The sequence below is a fragment of the Phoxinus phoxinus genome (assembly GCF_949152265.1).
Source record: "Phoxinus phoxinus genome assembly, chromosome: 10".
Lineage (NCBI taxonomy): Eukaryota > Metazoa > Chordata > Actinopteri > Cypriniformes > Leuciscidae > Phoxinus > Phoxinus phoxinus.
The window spans coordinates 34533497-34553143 of NC_136885.1; the positions used below are offsets into that span (position 1 = coordinate 34533497).

The 19647-nt window shown below is 37.8% G+C and overlaps 3 protein-coding genes across 5 annotated transcripts in view; 2 read left to right on the forward strand and 1 right to left on the reverse strand.

The window, feature by feature from the left end:
* vsig10l (V-set and immunoglobulin domain containing 10 like) overlaps positions 1 to 5767 on the forward strand; it is a 22363-nt gene extending 16596 nt beyond the window's left edge. For 2 of the 3 annotated variants that reach the window (XM_079626957.1, XM_079626958.1), the window contains exons 10-13: positions 205 to 248; positions 3021 to 3104; positions 3193 to 3257; positions 5517 to 5767. In XM_079626957.1, the coding sequence (XP_079483083.1) occupies positions 205 to 248; positions 3021 to 3104; positions 3193 to 3255 (191 nt within the window). In that variant the 3' untranslated portion in view covers positions 3256 to 3257; positions 5517 to 5767. Of the gene's footprint in view, positions 1 to 204; positions 249 to 3020; positions 3258 to 5516 lie in introns of those variants that run through there. The other variant, XM_079626956.1, reaches the window with a different exon arrangement.
* A 2252-nt stretch (positions 5768 to 8019) lies between these two features.
* lim2.5 (lens intrinsic membrane protein 2.5) lies at positions 8020 to 16495 on the forward strand. The gene is made up of 5 exons (XM_079626959.1): positions 8020 to 8159; positions 12299 to 12474; positions 14162 to 14311; positions 15677 to 15811; positions 15886 to 16495. Exons 2-5 carry the CDS (start codon positions 12300 to 12302, stop codon positions 15945 to 15947), a joined length of 522 nt encoding a protein of 173 aa, XP_079483085.1. The 5' UTR covers positions 8020 to 8159; position 12299; the 3' UTR covers positions 15948 to 16495.
* A 758-nt stretch (positions 16496 to 17253) lies between these two features.
* LOC307005785 (free fatty acid receptor 2) lies at positions 17254 to 19431 on the reverse strand. Its single transcript, XM_079626239.1, has one exon. It carries the CDS (start codon positions 18556 to 18558, stop codon positions 17644 to 17646), a length of 915 nt encoding a protein of 304 aa, XP_079482365.1. The 5' UTR covers positions 18559 to 19431; the 3' UTR covers positions 17254 to 17643.
* Between the last annotated feature and the right edge of the window lie 216 nt (positions 19432 to 19647).

A 19647-nucleotide genomic window follows, 5' to 3' on the forward strand; every position in this document is an offset into this window, starting at 1 on the left:
TTTACAATAAGGTTCCATTTGTAACAAATGTATTGCTCATTGTTAGTTAATGCATTCATTAAGTTTACCTAATGATACCTTGTTGTGAAATGTTACCATTTCAGTTATTGTTTATTAAGTGTGTGTTGCATTTTTACAGTGGCTTCAAATGCATCTCATAGGATCTGAACTAATGCATGAATCTGTTCTGACTCTTCTCCCCAGCAGACCGAAGCCCCAGGTATCCTGTATCACGAGCCGTGGAGAAGGTAAGCGAGCCCATTCTTGTGTGATACTGAGGCTGTTCTTCATCTTCTCTTAGGCTGTGTGTCGACCAAAGCATTTTTTTCATGCGGCTGACGTATTTTTTCAATTGTTTTCAATGGGAACGCCGCGTTTTTAAAACGCCATGAGCGTACCGTCCAATCACAGTGGAGGAGGGGCGGGACTAATACCACACGACCAACCGCCACATTCTGCTTGTACAAACACGTCAACTGTCAAGTTATCAGGGTTTCTTTGCCTCAATGTCTGCCCAAACTTGAAAAAGGCTTCAATCAGTTTGAGGGTGCATGGAATAACTCAAAACATCGAATTCTTCATCAATCATCATCGAAGCAATTTATTGAAAATCTTTCAGCAATGACTTGGATCTTCTTGTACTCGTTTTCAAGGATTATTTCAGATGGTTAGCTTAATAACCTATACAGAAACCATAAATATATCAGTCACTACAAAGTACAAACAACATTGTTAAAATATTCACAGTTTACATAGCAACTTAACAGCAATGTAAAATGAGAAGCACTTAATGCAGTTAGAAAGTTAGATGCTAAAATTGCTAGCATCAACAAACAACTTCCAAACATACACAAAATGTGTAGTCATAAAAAAAAAAAAAAGTCTTTGTCCTACCAGTAGCATCTCAAAGTTGATGAACACATTGTGGCTTTTCCCAGCAGTCTTTGAACAACCTCAGCATGTGGTTTACTCCAAACTCAATCGTCACAATGCTGATTAACAATCTTTCTCCTTTGGCTTTATAACCACCAAAACCACCAACTTGGGTCGGAGAAGCACATCCACTGCTAACAAAGATCTCTCTGCCTGTTGGTAATCACACACACCTGGTTATGTGTGGCATGTGCAGTTTCAATGGCCAATCAGCTTCCTTGTTTCTCCCAGGTTGCACTATGTGCTCACAACCAATAGGCTGCATTAATTTTGATCTCACATCTCTTTATTTAACAATGATGAATCTATACTTTTAACCATTACATTTTTTTTTTTTTCTCAAATTTAACTTAACATCAACAGATGACAACAACAAGCATATTAACGGAACAAAATCATTTAAAACGAGCCAGAGAAAATACGTTACATTCTATTATACCATGGTCTGGGTGAATACTCGACTCTGATTGGCTGCAGGGTGTCCGTTAAAAAGTGATAGAGGACACCTAGTAAAGTAGTTCTGGTGAAACTGCCTGTTTACCATTCAAAATGAATAAATAAATGCGCTGCCTACAACAGCTGTGAGTAACCATAGCAACAGGCAGTTGAAAAAAAATGCATTTTTGAACCTGAAGGGTTCTACAAGCTGAGCGGACTATAAATATCTCCGGTTGCTAAATAAACCGTCAGGCAAGTTATTATTTGTAAAAACTAGATTTAGCCTAATTCAAATATAAACTAATGTTTTAAAAATGTTTTATTTGGCAAGTGACCATGGTATAAGCGGGTTAATGCCCTCCGAGGTGTCGATTGTCTGTCACGAACACACACAAGACAAGAAGATCCAATTGCAGTATTTATTATAAGGGTAATCCGTACTCACAAACAGTCCAGGCAAGGGTCGAAATCAACAGGCAATCCAAAGAACACAAGATAAACACGAACAACAGGAACGGAAGTGTGGGGACAATATACAAGGACTCCGTGACAAACACTGAAACAGACAGGGTATATATACACAAGTGCAAACAAGGTGACGAGAAACAGCTGAAGGAAATGAACAATCAGTGACAGACAGGATTATGGGAAATGTAGTGAAAATGCCTAGACACCGTGAAAACTGAGACCTCTAATGTTAAACCCAGGGAACCACCAGACACTGTGACATTGTCAGGTTTTAATGGACTTCGGCGGAGGCAATCGTCCTCCGCTGCGCGTCGGCCGGTTCACACCTCGCCGTCGTCCATTAAAACCTGACAATGGACACCTCGTCGGGCATTAACCCTTACTTATTACATGGCTTGATTAAATTCTAATGTAGAATGCGGCCTGTTATTTCTTGATAACACACCGCTGCCATGAAAAACAGAGCGTTGCCATGGACACGGTGTTCTTTAGCGGAAGCAATACAATCGTTTTTAAATCAATAAACTCCTTTTTAAATCAATATTTTGTGTAAAATTTGTGATTTATTTGGTAGGTAGCCATGTAATAAGCGGGATAATGTAGAGCGAGGCGGTTGTTATAGCGAATACAACCCCGACAGGCTGATCAGGACCCCGATGCGAAGTGTTCTTCGAAGAATGTGTAAAACAAAAAACAGTGGTGTGTAAACCAACACCCTTTTTACCTCCTCAAAAACACCTTTTCACAGCGACCCGTTTTGGTGCATGTCTCTTTAAATGATAATGAGCAACTGCTCACCCCCCCCCCCCCCTCCTCTTCTGTGTGGGGGGTGTCGACACAAGACACGTAAAGTGATGCCTTGGTGGACAGTATACAAATGGCTGAGGGTTGAAATATGCTAATACTGGAAAGATGCTATTACGGAAAATATGCTAATACAGGAGATATGCTAATACGGGACTCAGCGGTCGTGGGCGGAGCATGAGCAATATGACATCACATGCTTGATTATTGAGAGTGTTTACACTTTTTGAGGGTTTAAAAAAAAAAGGAGTGAATGGATTTTTTTTTCATTGTATGGTGGTTGTGTCCACACACAAAGACACATTTATATGCAAACACCATATAAAAGTGAATTTTGCCTCCGATGACCCCTATAAGTGTGTTTCTCCTCTCTTCAGGTTGTGGTCTGTCGATCGACTCTGAAGCCTCAGAATCTGCTGAGAGGACGCCTGAAACCTCCTCCTGAGTACAGACTCCAGCAGGTACCGCACCTGTCGATCACTATCACTCAATCTGACGCCTCTTTTGTGTTCACTGACGGTTTTTCCTGTGTTTTTTCACATGGTGCAGCCTGAGCGGTCGGGTCCTTTGCCTTCAGTGAACCCGTGCGTGAGAATGGCCACCAGAGTGTGAATGTGAGTGAGCTCACCCATAACTTACTGTCTTATATCACACATCTGGGTTTTGCAGAGTAACACCGTGTCCTAACCAGACGCGATGCGATAAGATTCCAGCGTCAAATAATTTGTCTGTCCACACTTAGTCTCGCGTAGCCAGACCTTCAGACTGACGGCTGAAGGTCTGGAATTCATAGCAGCTTTCTTTGGCCAAGGCCCGCCCATAAGGCCGTTTGACCGACATGTCAAACAACCAATTACAGTTCGTTTCGTTCAGCGTCACGTTTCGGGGCGTGGAAATGTCCCCACAACAACAGACCGGCGTGCAACAAGTCTCCACGAAGTGCCTCAAACTAAACTCCTGGACATCTCTTAAAGAGTCTATGCCGTGAACCTCGCATACTTTTGAGAATCCTTCGTTTAGCTGATCTTGATAAATGCTCATTGTCACTCATGTAAACACAACAGTTTTTCTTCCGCAATCACACGTCTGCGCTTTGTTTCCCGGCGGACCGAAAATAAACGCGACACTCGCGCCCCCCGGAAATCCGATAAAATTCAACCAATCAGATGACTCCAGTTAAGTGTACCATATGCATCAGACGTTTAGCCAACGTTCCGTGGCCAACTGCACAGCCAATCAGAGCAGTGTGTGGGCGGAGTCTCGCGGTGAGTGCACAGTCAATCAGAACAGCGTGTGGGCGGAGTCTCGCGGCGAGTGCCCAGCCAATCAGAGTAGCGTGTGGGCGGAGTCTCGCGGTGAGTGCCCAGCCAATCAGAACAGCATGTGGGCGGAGTCTCGCAGCGAGTGCACAGCCAATCAGAACAGCGTGTGGGCGGAGTCTCGCGGCGAGTGCACAGCCAATCAGAACAGCGTGTGGGCGGAGTCTCGCGGCGAGTGCACAGCCAATCAGAACAGCATGTGGGCGGAGTCTCGCGGCGAGTGCACAGCCAATCAGAACAGCGTGTGGGCGGAGTCTCGCGGCGAGTGCACAGCACCAGAGAGTAATCTTGACGGCAATCGCAAGAAAATGGATATGTAGCTACATAATCAAATTTACAAATATTACACCATTTAAACATTATTCATATACATAGGCTACTGAGTTACTAAAACAATCTTTGTCAAATAATACACTTGTTTGTTCACAGTTTGAACGTTCTTGTTTCCATTTGTTTAATTTCAAGATCTGAGGTGAATTATCCACTGTTGCTTTTACAGCTCAAAGCTGGAGCACTAAATTATATTCAAAGTCACATGACACGCTTTTAACATTAAATAAAGCACATAAACAGAGCCTGAGATTATCATTGCCACACTTTGTGTTTGTTGTTCCAGCGCGACGTCGCAGAAAAATAGAAACCGTTTCTAAAGTAGAGTCGTCGCGGCTGGTTAGGACAAAAACTCTGATTAACATGGAAAAGACGCCGCGACACGTGTAGTTAGGACACGGTGTAAACATGTTCCTGGGTCAACATATTTTGTTGGTACTGGAACAACATTTCGGTCTGAAAATGTTATCCTGACCATATCCCTCCCTACCCCTAAACCTAACCCTGCCCATAAGCTATCCCGGTCACACTTTATTTTACAGTGTCCTTGTTACATATGTTACATGTACTTACCATAGTAATAACAACAGTAAATTATGCATAATTACATGCAACTAACCCTCAACTAAATCCTAATCATACCCTAACCCTATAGTAAGTACATATACTTGCTTAATATTACTGATATTATATATATATATATATGATGCCTTATGAATGTATTTTTAATGCATTAATTATGCCTTGTAATGCATCGTATAATGCATTGTATGATCTATATGAAAAATTGTAACCGCACCGTTATAATACATTATATTATCCTTATGCCTTTAGAAAGTATTATGCATTACAACAATGCATGAAAAACAACCAATTTCAGAGGTTACAGGAATCTGTGAACATTATGATGCATTTTAACTTTGGTTACAATTATTTAAACTCTAAAAAATGCTGGATTGTTTCAAGTTCTTCAACCCAATTTTGGGTAAAATATGGACAAACCCAAACATTGGGTTAAAAATGTAATGTAAAAATTTAACCCAACGGCTGGGTTTGTCCATATTTTACCCAAAATTGGGTTGAAACAACCCAGCATTTTTTAGAGTGTATGAAAAGACATAATGCATTATGTCGTTATGAATATCTTTATATCTTAATATAATATTAATATCTTTAAGTAAAGTGTTATTATCTTATCTAATACATTTATTAATGTGTTTGTAGCCCCGATTTGAACAAGCATCGCCACATGAGCATCTCAGCTGCAAACATGGATTTGTTGTTTAATTCTAACTGTATTTTAATTGCACCTCGTTAGTATGTGAGCAATATATCAAAATTACAATGTTTCTGTAATTTATTCTGAAATAAGAAGTATTAAAAAAAACTTTTATTCAGCAAGGATGCATTAAATTGACCAAAAATCACAGTAAAGTCATTTATAATGTTAATAAATGCTGCTCTTTTGAACTTTCTATTCATCCATGTTTCTTGAGCATCAAATCATCATATTACACTGATTTCTGAAGGATCATGTGACACTGAAGACTGGAGTAATGATGCTGAAAATGACAGTTTACAATAATATTCAGATTACAGCTAGTTGAAATTGTAATAAATTTTCACAATATTACTGTTTTTACTGTATTTTTCATCGAATAAATTACTTTTTTAAATAACATTAAAAAATTTTAATATGTGATGTGTAATACGTGATGTGAATCACAGCCAATAAGAACATTTGTATTATATATTTTGACTTTTGCAAAAGCAACATTGTCTCAAACTTGCCAAAGTCTGCGATGAAAACTCAGATTTCAATATAAACTCCAACATTTCTCATCAAATGACTGGAGCTGCTGTTTGCATTCATGTCATAGATCTACACTCTATACTAGTATACTATACTCTTATATGGACTTAATTTATTTCTCCTAGGGTATTTTTTAGGAAAGACCTTTCCTTCTATTTAAATTTCTCTCCTATTTCCAAACTTTCCTCCATACAAACTTATTTGATATTAAGATATTAAGTTTCGTTTTCTGAACAGTTGATCAAAATGAAGTGAGTTTGTGTTTAAAACAAGAACAAATATCTGCCAATAAGGTCAGAAAAAATAAACAAATATTAAAAAACGAGATAATTTTTCTGACCTTATTGGCAGATATTTGTTCTTGTTTTAAGCACAAACTCACTTCATTTTGATACGTTTTTCAGAACAAGACATAATATCCAAACTAATTTTGCTTCTCAAGTAAATTTATCTTGATTTACGAATGTTTAGAGATTAGGACTGAAAAATAAGACAAAAATACTGAGGAAGAAAGTCCTTTTTTGCAGCGCTGAGAAGGTTTTCTTGCTAAAAAAAAACAAAAAAACAATATTGCTGCTCAATGGCACTATCTTATTTTCTCATGCCAAAAAAGAAAATCTACTGTATATGAAGTCATTATAAATATCTCATTATCACATCAATGTAATTGCAGTGCAGCCAAAAAAGTAATTGACATGTTTTTTTTTTTTTTTATTGAAAAAACAAAACAAATTTACATACAAAATAGGTATTGAATAAACAGTATTAACAATTTACAATTCTCAAAAGGCAAACATATATGCAAATTACAATAAGTAACAAATCGCACTCAAATCACACTTGTTTCAACCCAATTTTGGGTCAAATATGGACAAACCCAAACGTTGGGTTAAACATTTAATTAACAAATTTAACCCCACGGCTGGGTTTATCCATATTTGACCCAAAAACTGGGTTGAAACAGCCCAGCATTTTTTAGAGTGTACAATCACGAAGGGCAAGGAAGAGAAAAAAAAAGAGAAAATAATAATATTTAAATAATTGAAAGATTGATTAGCAAAGTGAGTTATTATAAGTGTAGCAACTAGCAAGGAGCTAGGGTACTGGAGCTCATTGAAGAAACTGACTAGCTTTTTCATTTGAAAGGTTACAAAAAGAAGCAGCAAAATCTTTAGGTTCATTAGTATAATGAGGAATGGACAGAGGGGTTTTCAAAAATCTGCATTTATTAATTATTTGAAGTATTTAGCACGTTCAAAATTCACTTAAAAAAATTATGGGTTGTTTCAACCCAATTTTGGGTCAAATATGGACAAACACAGCTGTTGGGTTAAATTTTTTAAATTACATTTTTAACCCAACGTTTGAGTTTGTCCATATTTGACCCCAAATTGGGTTTGGGTTTGGGTTTGTCTGTATTTGACCCAAAATTGGGTTGAAACAACCCAGCATTTTTTAGAGTGTGGTTATTGACCAAGTAGTGTTTTGAACAATCTTTCTTGAGTACACCAAACTTAATTTGCGTGTGTGTGTGTGTGTGTGTGTGTGTGTGTGTGTGTGTGTGTGTGTGTGTGTGTGTGTGTGTGTGTGTGTGTGTGTGTGTGTGTGTGTGTGTGTGTGTGTGTGTGTGTGTGTGTGTGTGTGTGTGTGTGTGTGTGTGTGTGTGTGTGTGTGTGTGTGTGTGTGTGTGACTCATGCACGCTGAATGAAAGTGCGCTTCAGCATGTTGCATTGACCACAGCAGTACTGCAAGCCTCTGCACATCACAGTTCCAGAACGGCCAATGCGACAACAAAACGGGCGTCAAAAAGAGCCTTCCCCCCCAAACCCAGCGCTCACGTGCCTCCAGTCCATCAAGCTCAAGTGCATTTGTTCTGTGTGGCTTGTTTTAAAGGATTTTGCCTCCATCAACAGAAAAGCAGAGAGGATAACTTTTAGGAATTTGGCCTAGCGGGTCCTTTTGACGTTACGCTCGCCGCGGGATCCCACTTTCTCTCTCTTTCCCTCTGGGAAGGTCAATACTTGAGCAGCTTCATTTATCCTGAAGATCTCAGGTAAGAATCTCTCCGACACCTGAGACGAGAGTCACGGACTCAATCACGCTTTTCAGGATTAATGTGATCGCTTTTCTGACCATTAAATACTTGCACAAATATCATTTTTGCAGGTCAAATTAATGTGGCCTTTTACATTTATTTCTTAGTTTCATTATTTATTTTTAGCTGTGAAATATGCTTTTAACTCTGTTTGAAGACTATTTACTTGCTTTACTTTTACAATGCATGCACAAGTTTCATGTTGAAATGCATTTGTGAGTGTGACAGTTTTATACCATATTACTGTAAACGCTTTTGCACATTGAACAAGAGCTGCTGATGTTTGCACAGACTCAATCTGCAGTTTTATAACCATAGGCATTTTCACATGCATGTGCGGAACTTACGCTTTAATGCAAAAGAAAGTTTTTTTTTTTTAGTTTTTTTTTTTACAGGTGTTGTTTCCATTTTGCATCCCAAACTACTAGAAACTGTAAATTATATATTCAACATTTTAACCTTCTGACAAATTTAACATTTAGGTTTTTTATAATGTTTTACTTCATCTGACTTCATTTGGCACTTGCTATGTGAACACATATACACACACACACACACACACACGCGCGCGCACACACACACACACACACACAATCATTGACATGATTCGGAAAGGTTAAATGATCCTGAGAAACGATCACAGATCCTCAAGGTCAAAAATTAGTGCATTGCAAATTTATCCAATGAACTTTTGTACTGCATCCAAATATAATCTTGCTGAAAGCTCATTTTTGAGATATCAACCTCAAACTTGTTTAGATTTCTGTTGTTGTTGTTTTTTAGTAAAACATGTTTTGAAACATAAATTGAATATACAAATTGAAAATATTATTTTTGTAAATTTTTAATAATAATAATAAACTTAACTCCTTAAGTGTCACCGGCCCACCGGTGGGCCCAAATTCATTACATATTTAAAATAGTAATATCCTATACTAAACCTAAACTAATATTGACAAACTATATATCATTTGAAAGCTTACAATCTCTAGTTTTCATATTTGGTGACTGATTTTCAAAATAAATTACAGAGGAGCTGTAATTTATCAATTTGCAACAATAATATTTTCATACTCCTAAGGTGTTCAGTCCTTTATTTTGAAATAGTGATGAATATGAAAAATTATGAAAAAAATGGTAGAAACCTCAGTTTGTTTTCATGCCAAGAGTTCAAAAGATAGCATTTTTTCAATTATTTTAGAAAAAAAGGTCTGAAAATGTTTTAGAAATAAAGAAAAACCATATATGGAAATGGAGGCGCCCTTATATGGGCAGTAATGTCAACTAGTGAAAAAGTTTGGTACTGCGCCCAAACAAAATCTTACTGAAAGCTCATTTGTTGAGATATCAACCTAAAATTTAAAACACAACTTGTTCAGATTTTTGGCTTTGATTTTTGTGCAGTTTTAGAGTCACCAGGGTTTTGAAAAAATATATTTTATATAAAATATGAATAATTAAATTTTTTATTTTTATATTTTCCTAAACTCAAACTTCTATAACTTTTTTTCTGTTACACTTTCTTAATTTATTTAACTTTATTTAAAATCTGCTAATTTTCTTCTTTAAAACAAGACCAATCTTACATCCATATTCCAAAGCATTCTTGAGTTACAAGCATTTAAGTTCAGAAAGTGCATTTTCATGTATATTCAAAAAAAGGGGTGTGACACTTAAAGGGTTAAACTTCTATTATTAATAATGATAAACTTTTTTTTTTTTTTTACTTTTTTCACTTCAGCAATATTCTGCCACGTGTCTTCTTTAAAAAGAGACCAAATTCAGTCTTTTCTCTAAAGCATTGGAGATTTATGACAGTTTAAAGTTTAATTTTCGCTCAAAAAGTTTAATAAATGGATTATATCTTCTGCATAAATATAATATAGTATCATAGAATCCCTTAAAAATACAAAATATTATATTAAGAACGTTATCGAACTAGATATACATTTCATTGAAATGAAAAAAGTTATTTTTTGAGCTCCACACGAGCACTAGAGGGTTATATCAACAGGGTTTTGACATGTTTATAAGACTCTTATGAGCAAATCACTCATTTGAGTTTGTATAGCATCTTTATTACTTATGTAGAGCATGTTTTGGGTCTAACCCTGCCTGATGATGATCATAATGATATATAGCTTTAGTTGACACAGTTTGTTGTCCGTGTGCATGTTGTTTTGTGGCATTGCAGTTTGACACTGTGATTAATATCATGTGCTCTGACGTATGAATGACGGACGCTGTTTTGCTTGTGCAAACTCTGACGTGGACGGTGAAAACACAAGAAATGCACGTACAGCCTGTGAGATAAGGCTGTGGAATGATCAATGCACTAGATTTGCAAAAGAATAATATTCATTATTTGGATATTTCAGTCGGATCACACTTAAATATAAGGAAGACAAGACCAGTCACAATTCAGTGTGCAAATATTGCGATGTCAGAACACTGTTACATTTTGAGTGATGATCAATGCAAGTCAAAGGGAAACAAAAGAACATAAAATAAGTTAAGCAAGAAAATGCAGCCATTTTATGAAAATGCAGCCATTTTTTCTATGTTTTGGTATTGTGACATTATATTCATGAAAATTAAGCATATTTAAACTTTTTTAAAAATGCTTAATGATAGAAACAGAATTTATTATCTATTTTGGATTTTTGAGTGTAACACTTTATTTCGATGGTCCACTTTAGACATTCACTAATAAGTAACTCATGTCAACTATCAGTCATTAGAGTATTAGTCGACTATGATAATATCGCTTTATTTTGATGCTCCTCAACAGATATTCTACTGACTAGTAACTTTACAATGTCAACTTATTCTACTATACTGCACTTTATCACTCTAAAAATGCTGGGTTGTTTTAACCCAATTTTGGGTCAAAATCAAATATACAAACATTTTATTAAACATTTTAATCCAATGGCTGGGTTTGTCTAGCCTGGTTTACTCCAGACCCTTGTCAGTTGTAAGAATGAGTTGAATGGGTTCATTCACAGCCCATTTCCAAAGGGCCGTCACCAACGGACGTCGCTCAAATGCCTCAGGGCGCAATTGACCGTTCGCAAAGACCCGCCCCCCTTAGTTACTGTCGCTATGTCCAACAAGCTACGCCGCTCTCACACACACTATGTTCTCACGCAGTGAAAAACATACGTGGAGCAGAGAGGAGACTGACAACACACTGACAGACACAGTCCAGGATACTTTTCGGTTACTTTTGATATTAAACGTATTAAACAAAGTCTCGCCTTTAAAATTTGGTCATTTTTTTAAATAAATTTAAACAGTAAATAGCGTTTTGTGGCTCTTTAATGTGTCAGATCGCTGTAGAGCATCATTTAAAGCTGCTCGTGAACCGATCATCTCTTCCTTCTAGTTCATTTATAGCAGCAAATAAACATGAATGAACATCAGAAGGAATGTTGTTTTAACCGCGGAAAGACGTCAGTACACTCCGCTTCTCAAGCTCAAATCCTCCCATGTTAATCTACTAACTCTCCTGACTGCTTTGTCGGACAAAATGGCGGATGGCGAAGTATGATTGGTCAGATCACCTGTCAATCAAGCTCCCTGCGAAGGGTCAATTGGATATAGACCTAAAACCAATCAGAGCGATCGTCATCATGTAAAGCCCGCCTCAACGTTTGTGATTGATTGGTGCCTTGATTTGGAAAAATTGGAAATGGGCTTGAATGGGCTCTTGGCCAAATCTCAAATTTGCCGGAAGTTCGTCTGGGTTTTCCCAGGCTAGGGTTTGTCCAAATTTGGGTTAAAACAACCCAGCATTAATTCTCTAATGAGAGTTAAGGTGATTATACACAGGGCAACTTTTTGAGCGATTGTTGATTGGGCACTTTCATTGAAAATGGGCAATACATTTCTATCTGGATAACTTAGATCGGTCATGGGCCCTGAGTCTCATCTGGTTGCCCATTGACGGCAACATTGCTCAAAAAGTTGCCCTGTGTATCATCACCTTGAGTTGACAGTGTGCAACCAAGTCAAGTGTGTACGTTCTTGATGGTTTTGTCCTGTATAAATGTTGCATAATGAGCATGTGTGTGTGATTGACTCTTTCATCTCAGGATGTACAGCTTCATGGGAGGGGGTTTGTTCTGTGCCGTCATGGCCAACATCTTGCTGGTGGTCTCGACGGCGACGGACTACTGGATGCAGTACAGACTGTCCGGCAGCTTCGCTCACCAGGGCCTGTGGAGATCCTGCATGTCTGGCAAATGCTACACACTGACCGACAGCATCGGTGAGTGTGTGTGACTGTATTTATTTATTCAGGCATGCATCATAGTGTCACTGACTGTCTTCAAACATGTTTCCCAAACACACAAATCATACATTATTACAAGGAAAAATATTAACACACGAGGGAAGTCATTGTTGTGTCCGTGAAGATGTGAAAAAATAGGCATAAATCTAGCTTACACATTTACCCAAATTATTATACGTCTGTTTAACCAACGCTAATTTGGTTGGATTTCTCCCATCATCCCCAATGTCACTTCTCTGTGTTTTACGGCCCTGACGAGAACGTCGGTCTCCTCGGCTGTGAACCGCTCCTGGCGTGCGCCGGCAAACCCGCCGTTATAATATCAATCCGCCGCGGAACAAGCGCGCCGGCTCTTAAAGGGAATGTGAGAGGACGCTCTGATTGGTTTATTTCACGTCACGCCCAAACCACACCTATGAATAATGAAGCGACTTCAGACCAACCGGGATCCGCCCACAGAGTTACTTGCGTTTCGCGTTTGATACTTGCGTTTCAGAGCGTTAAAATAGGGCCGTATATCTCAAATATACTTTAAAATCAAACTATCGTAACAGTGTAATTTTAATGACCTCATCTGTCGACATGATGCCGGTGAATTGCAGAGCTGATGCAAACATATCCACATCATTATGATCAGATGCTTTCTCATTTTTGTTGCATGTTTATTTTGTTATAGAGAGAAAAGCGCTGCACATATTTACATATTAATCTAACCGCCGCTCTCAGCAGGATGTTTGTTAACAGTACAGGTGAAATTATTTGTTTTAATTTTGATGATTATGGCGTACAGCTTATGAAAACCTTTTCACAATATTCTAATTTTGAATTTGGGGTTTTCATAAGCTGTAATCATAATTATCAAAATTATAACAAATTAAGGCCTGAAATATCTCACTTTGGATGTAATGAGTCTATATAATATATTAGCTTCACCTTTTAAGTTGAATTACTGAAATAAATGAACTTTTGAGCCATATTAAAATTTTTCATATTGTATATCGCTGCAAAGGTATTTCCAACTTTTTACTTCTAAGCAAAGAACGAAGAATGAAAAAGAGCTTCGCTGCGAGTATATCAGGGCCTTGAGTCACGTTCGGTGTCTTTATTTAGGAGTGCGAGTCGCTGACTGCAGTTCACTTAATAGCCACCGGTTCATGCCTTAAAATATCTTGAATGTAACTCGACACCCTTGCCTCATTTAGTATGCCCGGTTCTATGAATATGCAAATGAGCCCCGCCTCCACTCACTCACTCAGTCAGAGATCCACTGGTTGACGATCACACGTTGATCTGATTGGTTACAAGGTAGTGTGTGACGTCAGAAACACCAGCGATTTCAACCCGTGTTTTTGAGACTGTCTTTGGTTCACTGCAGTTTTAAGCAGAAAATACTCAGCAATGCTGTCGACTTATGAACTTACACATGGTTTGTCTTAAAGCAGATTAAAAACACCACATAGACACATAAACAACATTAAAAGCTGGATTTTCACCACAGGGGGACTTTTATAGAAAAATGACAGCATGTTGGAAACTAAAACATTATTATTACATCTTCCATTTGCAGTTTCCCCAACTTTAGGAAGTTCGGTGCAAAACATTGTGGTAAAAGTCCATGTTTCTCCATCAGTCTAAGCTACTGTGTCCATCTTTCTGTTTTCAGCGTACTGGAACGCCACCCGGGCCTTCATGATCCTCTCGGCGATGTCGTGTTTCGCGGGGATCATCGCTGGCATCCTCTCCTTCGCTCACTTCTCCGCCTTCGAGCGATTCAACCGTTCCTTCGCTGCAGGGATCATGTTTTTTACTTCCAGTAAGTCTTTCCCTTCCAGTGACATATATTGACTGACTCGTGTGAGCTGACATACAGTCAAACCTACATTTATTCAGACACCTGCAACATTTTCTCACATTATCACAGTTTATTCGCTATAGTTTAGAAAATGGTAATAAAATATGACAAGAACTCAGTTGATATTTGACTGGTTTTGTCCATCCTTCTGTTAGACTGTCTCACACATGAATTATGTTGAATATCTGTCAGCTGTTAAATTTAACTACACAATTAGATAATACCAGTTTAGCTCAACCAGTGACTAATGCTTCATTGTGTTCAGTGTGTGTGTAAAAAGAGCATTAGCAATTGACCGTTCGCAAAACCCCGCCCTCGAACGGTTCTCGTCCAATCCTAGCTCAGCAACTGTAACTAAGGAGAAGGACTTCCGTCAAACATTCCGATTTCAGCAAGATAGTGAAACGATGCGCCTATGGCAGTGAGCTTATGGGCTTATAACTTGCTGTATTTTATGATTGCTTGCAACTAATTAAAAAAATAGGCTACATGTACACAAACATCGTTTCACTACTGCACTGCGGCCCCTCATCAGTCAGCAAACAAGAGAGAGAAAAAAGAGAAAGAGCACGGACTTACTACGAAACTTTGATGTGGTTGAACAGGTACACAGTCACAAATTCCTCTGGAACTCAAACATTAAACTTCAAAACAAAGTTCGCGCAGTTGCACAACTATTTACACACACATATCCTTCTCAGTCGGCTACGAGTTATGAATGAAGAGAGCAGCATCGAGAGTTGATGGTTTCAGCGCGTCCTCTGATTGCAGTGTTGTGACTGAAATAGCGCGTGTGGGAGCACATGCGCAAAACAGTTTTGTAAAATTATATATGATCAAATAAAAATGATTGATATATAATTTTACAAAACTGTTTTGTGCGCAGAATAGTGCGCAGAATAGCGCGCAGAATAGTGCGCAGAATAGCGCGCAGAATAGCGCGCAGAATAGTGCGCAGAATAGCGCGCAGAACCCAGCTCAACCCAGCCATGGCTATGGTTCTCAATTGTTTGACGGGCGTAGTAACAATAACTAAGGGGCGTGGCTTTTGCGAACGGTCAATTAAAGAAAAAACACATGATCAGGTCAAAGTGTCTGAATAATTTTTGGTCCCAAATTTTTATACATTTTACTGGTAGTCACTATGAAGACTTTTTGGGTATAATATGTCACATTTTACTTTATTTTGCTCTCCTCACTTAAATGAACTATAGTGTCCTGTACACACTAGTAAAAAAATATCAAAAGAAATATCTGGTGTCTGAATCATTTTTAGTTTGAGTGTAAGTCATCTGAACCGCTCTGTCTCATGTATTCCTCCACCAGCGCTCTTTGTTCTGCTCGCTATGGCAATCTACACCGGTGTGACGGTGAACTTCCTCGGCAAGCGTTTCGGTGACTGGCGTTTCTCATGGTCCTACATTCTGGGCTGGGTCGCTCTGCTCATGACCTTTTTTGCAGGTCAGTAATGATTTTTTTAGTCTGATATCCAACATGTGCTGTTGATCTCATGGAACACGTGTTTTGTTTTGCAGGAATATTTTACATGTGTGCCTACAGGATGCACGAATGCCGAAGAGTGGCCGGCCCTCGCTAAAACTAAAGAGAAGCAAACGCCGGCGTCTAAACATGCACAGGTGAACCTCGAAAAATTTTAATATCGTGCAAAAGTTCATTTATTTCAGTAAATCAACTTAAAAGGTGAAACTAATATATTATATAGACTCATTACATGCAAAGTGAGATGTTTCAAGCCTTTATTTGTTATAATTTTGATGATTATGGCTTACAGCTTATGAAAACCTTTTCACAATATTCTAATTTTGAATTTGGGGGTTTCATAATCTGTATAATCATCAACATTATAACAAATAAAGGCTTGAAATATCTCACTTTGCATGTAATGAGTCTATATAATATATTAGTTTCACCTTTTAAGCTGAATTACTGAAATAAATGATATTCTAATTTTTTGAGGTTCACAGGTGTTTGGTTAAAAAAAGGTACCAATAAAAGTTGCCTGAACGATCCTTCTGGTTTTCCCGCAGGCTATCTTTAGTCTCTATCCCAATCATGCACATTTGAGGTTAAAAATAATTAATGCAATCCATAATAAAACCGAACCATTGTTCATCATGCAGAGACAAAATCTCAGACTATTCTCATCATTCGAACTCAGTCTCTTTATTCACCGTTTGAAAAATTAAACTAGAAAAGGAGAGTTCACCAAGACAGACTTTGAATGTTTAAATAAAGGTTGTACAGCCCAACATAGCAACCAATGAGAACAGTTTGTAAAACTTTAACGCATATCATTGTGTTCTTTTTCTAAGAAGAATCTATTTGGTCTCCTTATTAATTTCTTTATGGGTGCAGATCTACCTTAGTTGATCTGAGGATAAACATACACTGCTTTATGCATTAAATTGATCAAAAATGTCAGTAAAAACATATATAATGTTGGAAAAAAATTATATTTCAAATAAATTCTGTTCTTTGGAACTTTCTATTAATCAAAGAATCCTGAAAAAACAACGTATCACAGTTTCCACAAAAATATGAAGCAGCAGCACAACTACAGGTGAACCTCGAAAAATTAGATATATGGTGCAAAAGTTCATTTATTTCAGGAATTCAACTTAAAAGGTGAAACTAATATATTATATAGACTCATTACATGCAAAGTGAGATATTTCAAGCCTTTATTTGTTGTAATTTTGATGATTATGGCTTACACCAAATTCAAAATTAGAATATTGTGAAAAGGTTTTCATAAGCTGTAAGCCATAATCATCAAAATTATAACAAATAAAGGCTTGAAATATCTCACTTTGCATGTAATGAGTCAATAACATATATTAGTTTCACCTTTTAAGTTGAATTACTGAAATAAATTAGCTTTTGCACCATATTCAATTTTTTTTAATTTCACCTGCATAAAAAAAAATGTTTCTTGAGCATCAAATCATCATATTATACTGATTTCTGAAGGATCATGTGACACTGAAGACTCGAGTAATGATGCTGAAAATTCAGCTTTGATCACAGGAATAAATTACACTTTACTATATACGAACTTGGAAAACCGTTTTATTAAATTGTAAAAAAATATTTCACATTATTACTGTTTTTACTGCATTTTTGATTAAATAAATGTTGCATTAGTGAGCAGAAGAGACTTCTTTCAAAGACATAAAAAAAATCTTACAAACGTTTTCAACGGCCTAGAAGCAGGAAGATGAAAAAATGCATGAAGGCATGACATAATAGTGACATTCAAGTGCAAAAGCAGTTCATTTTGATATAATCTTCAGTTCAGTTTCACACTTAGTTTTCTTCGGCCTAAAACACCACTTCTTGAGGAAAGCGATCGTAGCGCTTTCACGGAAAGTGGAGGACGAGAAGTAGAAGACGAAGGGGTCGAGGCATGTGTTGAGCGTGCTGGGCAGGAGTGTGTAGTACCTCCACGCCGGGCTGTTGTTGCTGCTGAAACCCACCAGATGGGACGCATTATAGGGCAGAAAACAGAGCAAAAAGATGGTCAGCGTGCACAACGCCATCCCAATGGCCCTTTGCTTTTTCACTTTGGCTATGTGAGGCCTCCTATACAAGATAGAGATGCAGTTAATATAGCAGAAGATGCAAACTAAGAGCGGCAGCATGTAGATAACCACAAAAAACTCAAAACGAACGGGTAACAAGATCTCCTTTTGCTTCTCGGTGAAGTTCTCATAGCAGACGGTTTTGGGTTCGGTGCGGTTCGGCTCTGACATATGGACAATGATGAATACGATGGTGCAATGACCGGCACTGACCAGCCAGATGAGGACGCTGCCGACCGACGCATAAAGAGGCTTTCGCATGACTCGGTATTTGAACGGAAAGGCCAGTCCTAGGTAGCGGTCCACGGCTATAGCCATGAGCAACAGCGAGCTGGTGTATATCGTGGTGAAAAAGAAGAAGGATGTGATTGAGCACAGGCTCTGGGGTAAGTGCCAGTGCATTCCTGCGGCCGCTTCGTACATCTTGAAGGGCAGAAAGAAAAGGAAGACCAAGTCGGACGCCGTCAGGTTGAGGAGAAGGATGTCATTCGGACTGGGTTTGTCACCGAGTTTCTTTATGAACGTGCAGATGGCCAGGAGATTGGCCGGCAAGCCGATTAGAAACGTCACAATGTAGACGGATAAAATGACCCAGTGGTTTATCATGTTGCATGTGAAAGGACTCTGAAAAATAGCAAGATTGACATATCATACAACTTATATGAGAGTTAAAATGCAACATTTATTGGTACCTTTACTATGATTTAACATTTGGCAGATGCTTTTATACTAAGTGACTTACACTGCGTTTTAAAGTACACATTTTACATTCTTATCAGTTCTTGCTTTCCCTGGGAATCAAACCCATGACTACTATTTAGGCTACAGGATTTAAAGATGTTTGATTTAGCCAACACTATTCACACAGTGGCTTAAAAATGACACACTTGCATTAAAAAAACATGATTTCCAGGGATTTTTTAAGGTGACTTTCATGTCTACATTTTTAGGGCACTACAGTGTTGGGGAAAGTTACTTATAAAAGTAATGCATTACAATATTGCGTTACTCCCTTAAAAAGTAACTAATTGCATTACTTAGTTACTTTTTTAGAAAAGTAATGCGTTACGTTACTTTTGCGTTACTTTTTTTTCCCCCCTTGGCTGGGCTTGTTTTTTTATAACACAAAAGTAAAATTTTTGGGCAAATGTAAAGACCCTTTCACACCAAAAGTGAAATAATAATCCTCAGGCTGAAGGACATGTGTACAGTAGAGGAAAGCACACAAGCAAACCTTTCTATCTATCTATAGTCATTTTTGCTTATTTAACTGAATCATCGAAGGTCAGAAGCAAGTACATTGGTCAATAAAGTGAGATTAAATGCCTAAAAATGTATGTTTTATTTAACATATTTAGTTATTGGAGGTTTGCATAGTATTCTGATTCTGCATTTCACTGATTTTATTCATTTTGAGGAATATTTAATATTTTTTTGTGCAAGTGAGATGAGTAAATGTTCACATTTAGTCTAGAACTACAATAACCCTCATGTACACACACACACACACACACACACACACACACACACCTCTGCACTTCGATTTGGGGACAGGAGAGCTGTCAGTCAATAAATGGGAAAACAAAGTAACTTGCGTTACTTATTTGAAAAAGTAACTCAGATATTTTGTTGTAAATTTGAAAAGTAATGCGTTACTTTACTAGTTACTTGAAAAAGAAAATCTGATTACGTAAC

What these genes read in the sequence shown, in the direction of transcription:
- lim2.5 (XM_079626959.1), top strand. Translation starts at nt 12,300, where the DNA reads ATGTACAGCTTCATGGGAGGGGGTTTGTTCTGTGCCGTCATGGCCAAC. An exon ending in CACACTGACCGACAGCATCG is followed by an intron (nt 12,475 to 14,161) that starts GTGAGTGTGTGT and finishes TTCTGTTTTCAG; the next exon opens with CGTACTGGAACGCCACCCGG. An exon ending in GCTCATGACCTTTTTTGCAG is followed by an intron (nt 15,812 to 15,885) that starts GTCAGTAATGAT and finishes TTTGTTTTGCAG; the next exon opens with GAATATTTTACATGTGTGCC.
- LOC307005785 (XM_079626239.1), bottom strand. Translation starts at nt 18,558, where the DNA reads ATGATAAACCACTGGGTCATTTTATCCGTCTACATTGTGACGTTTCTA.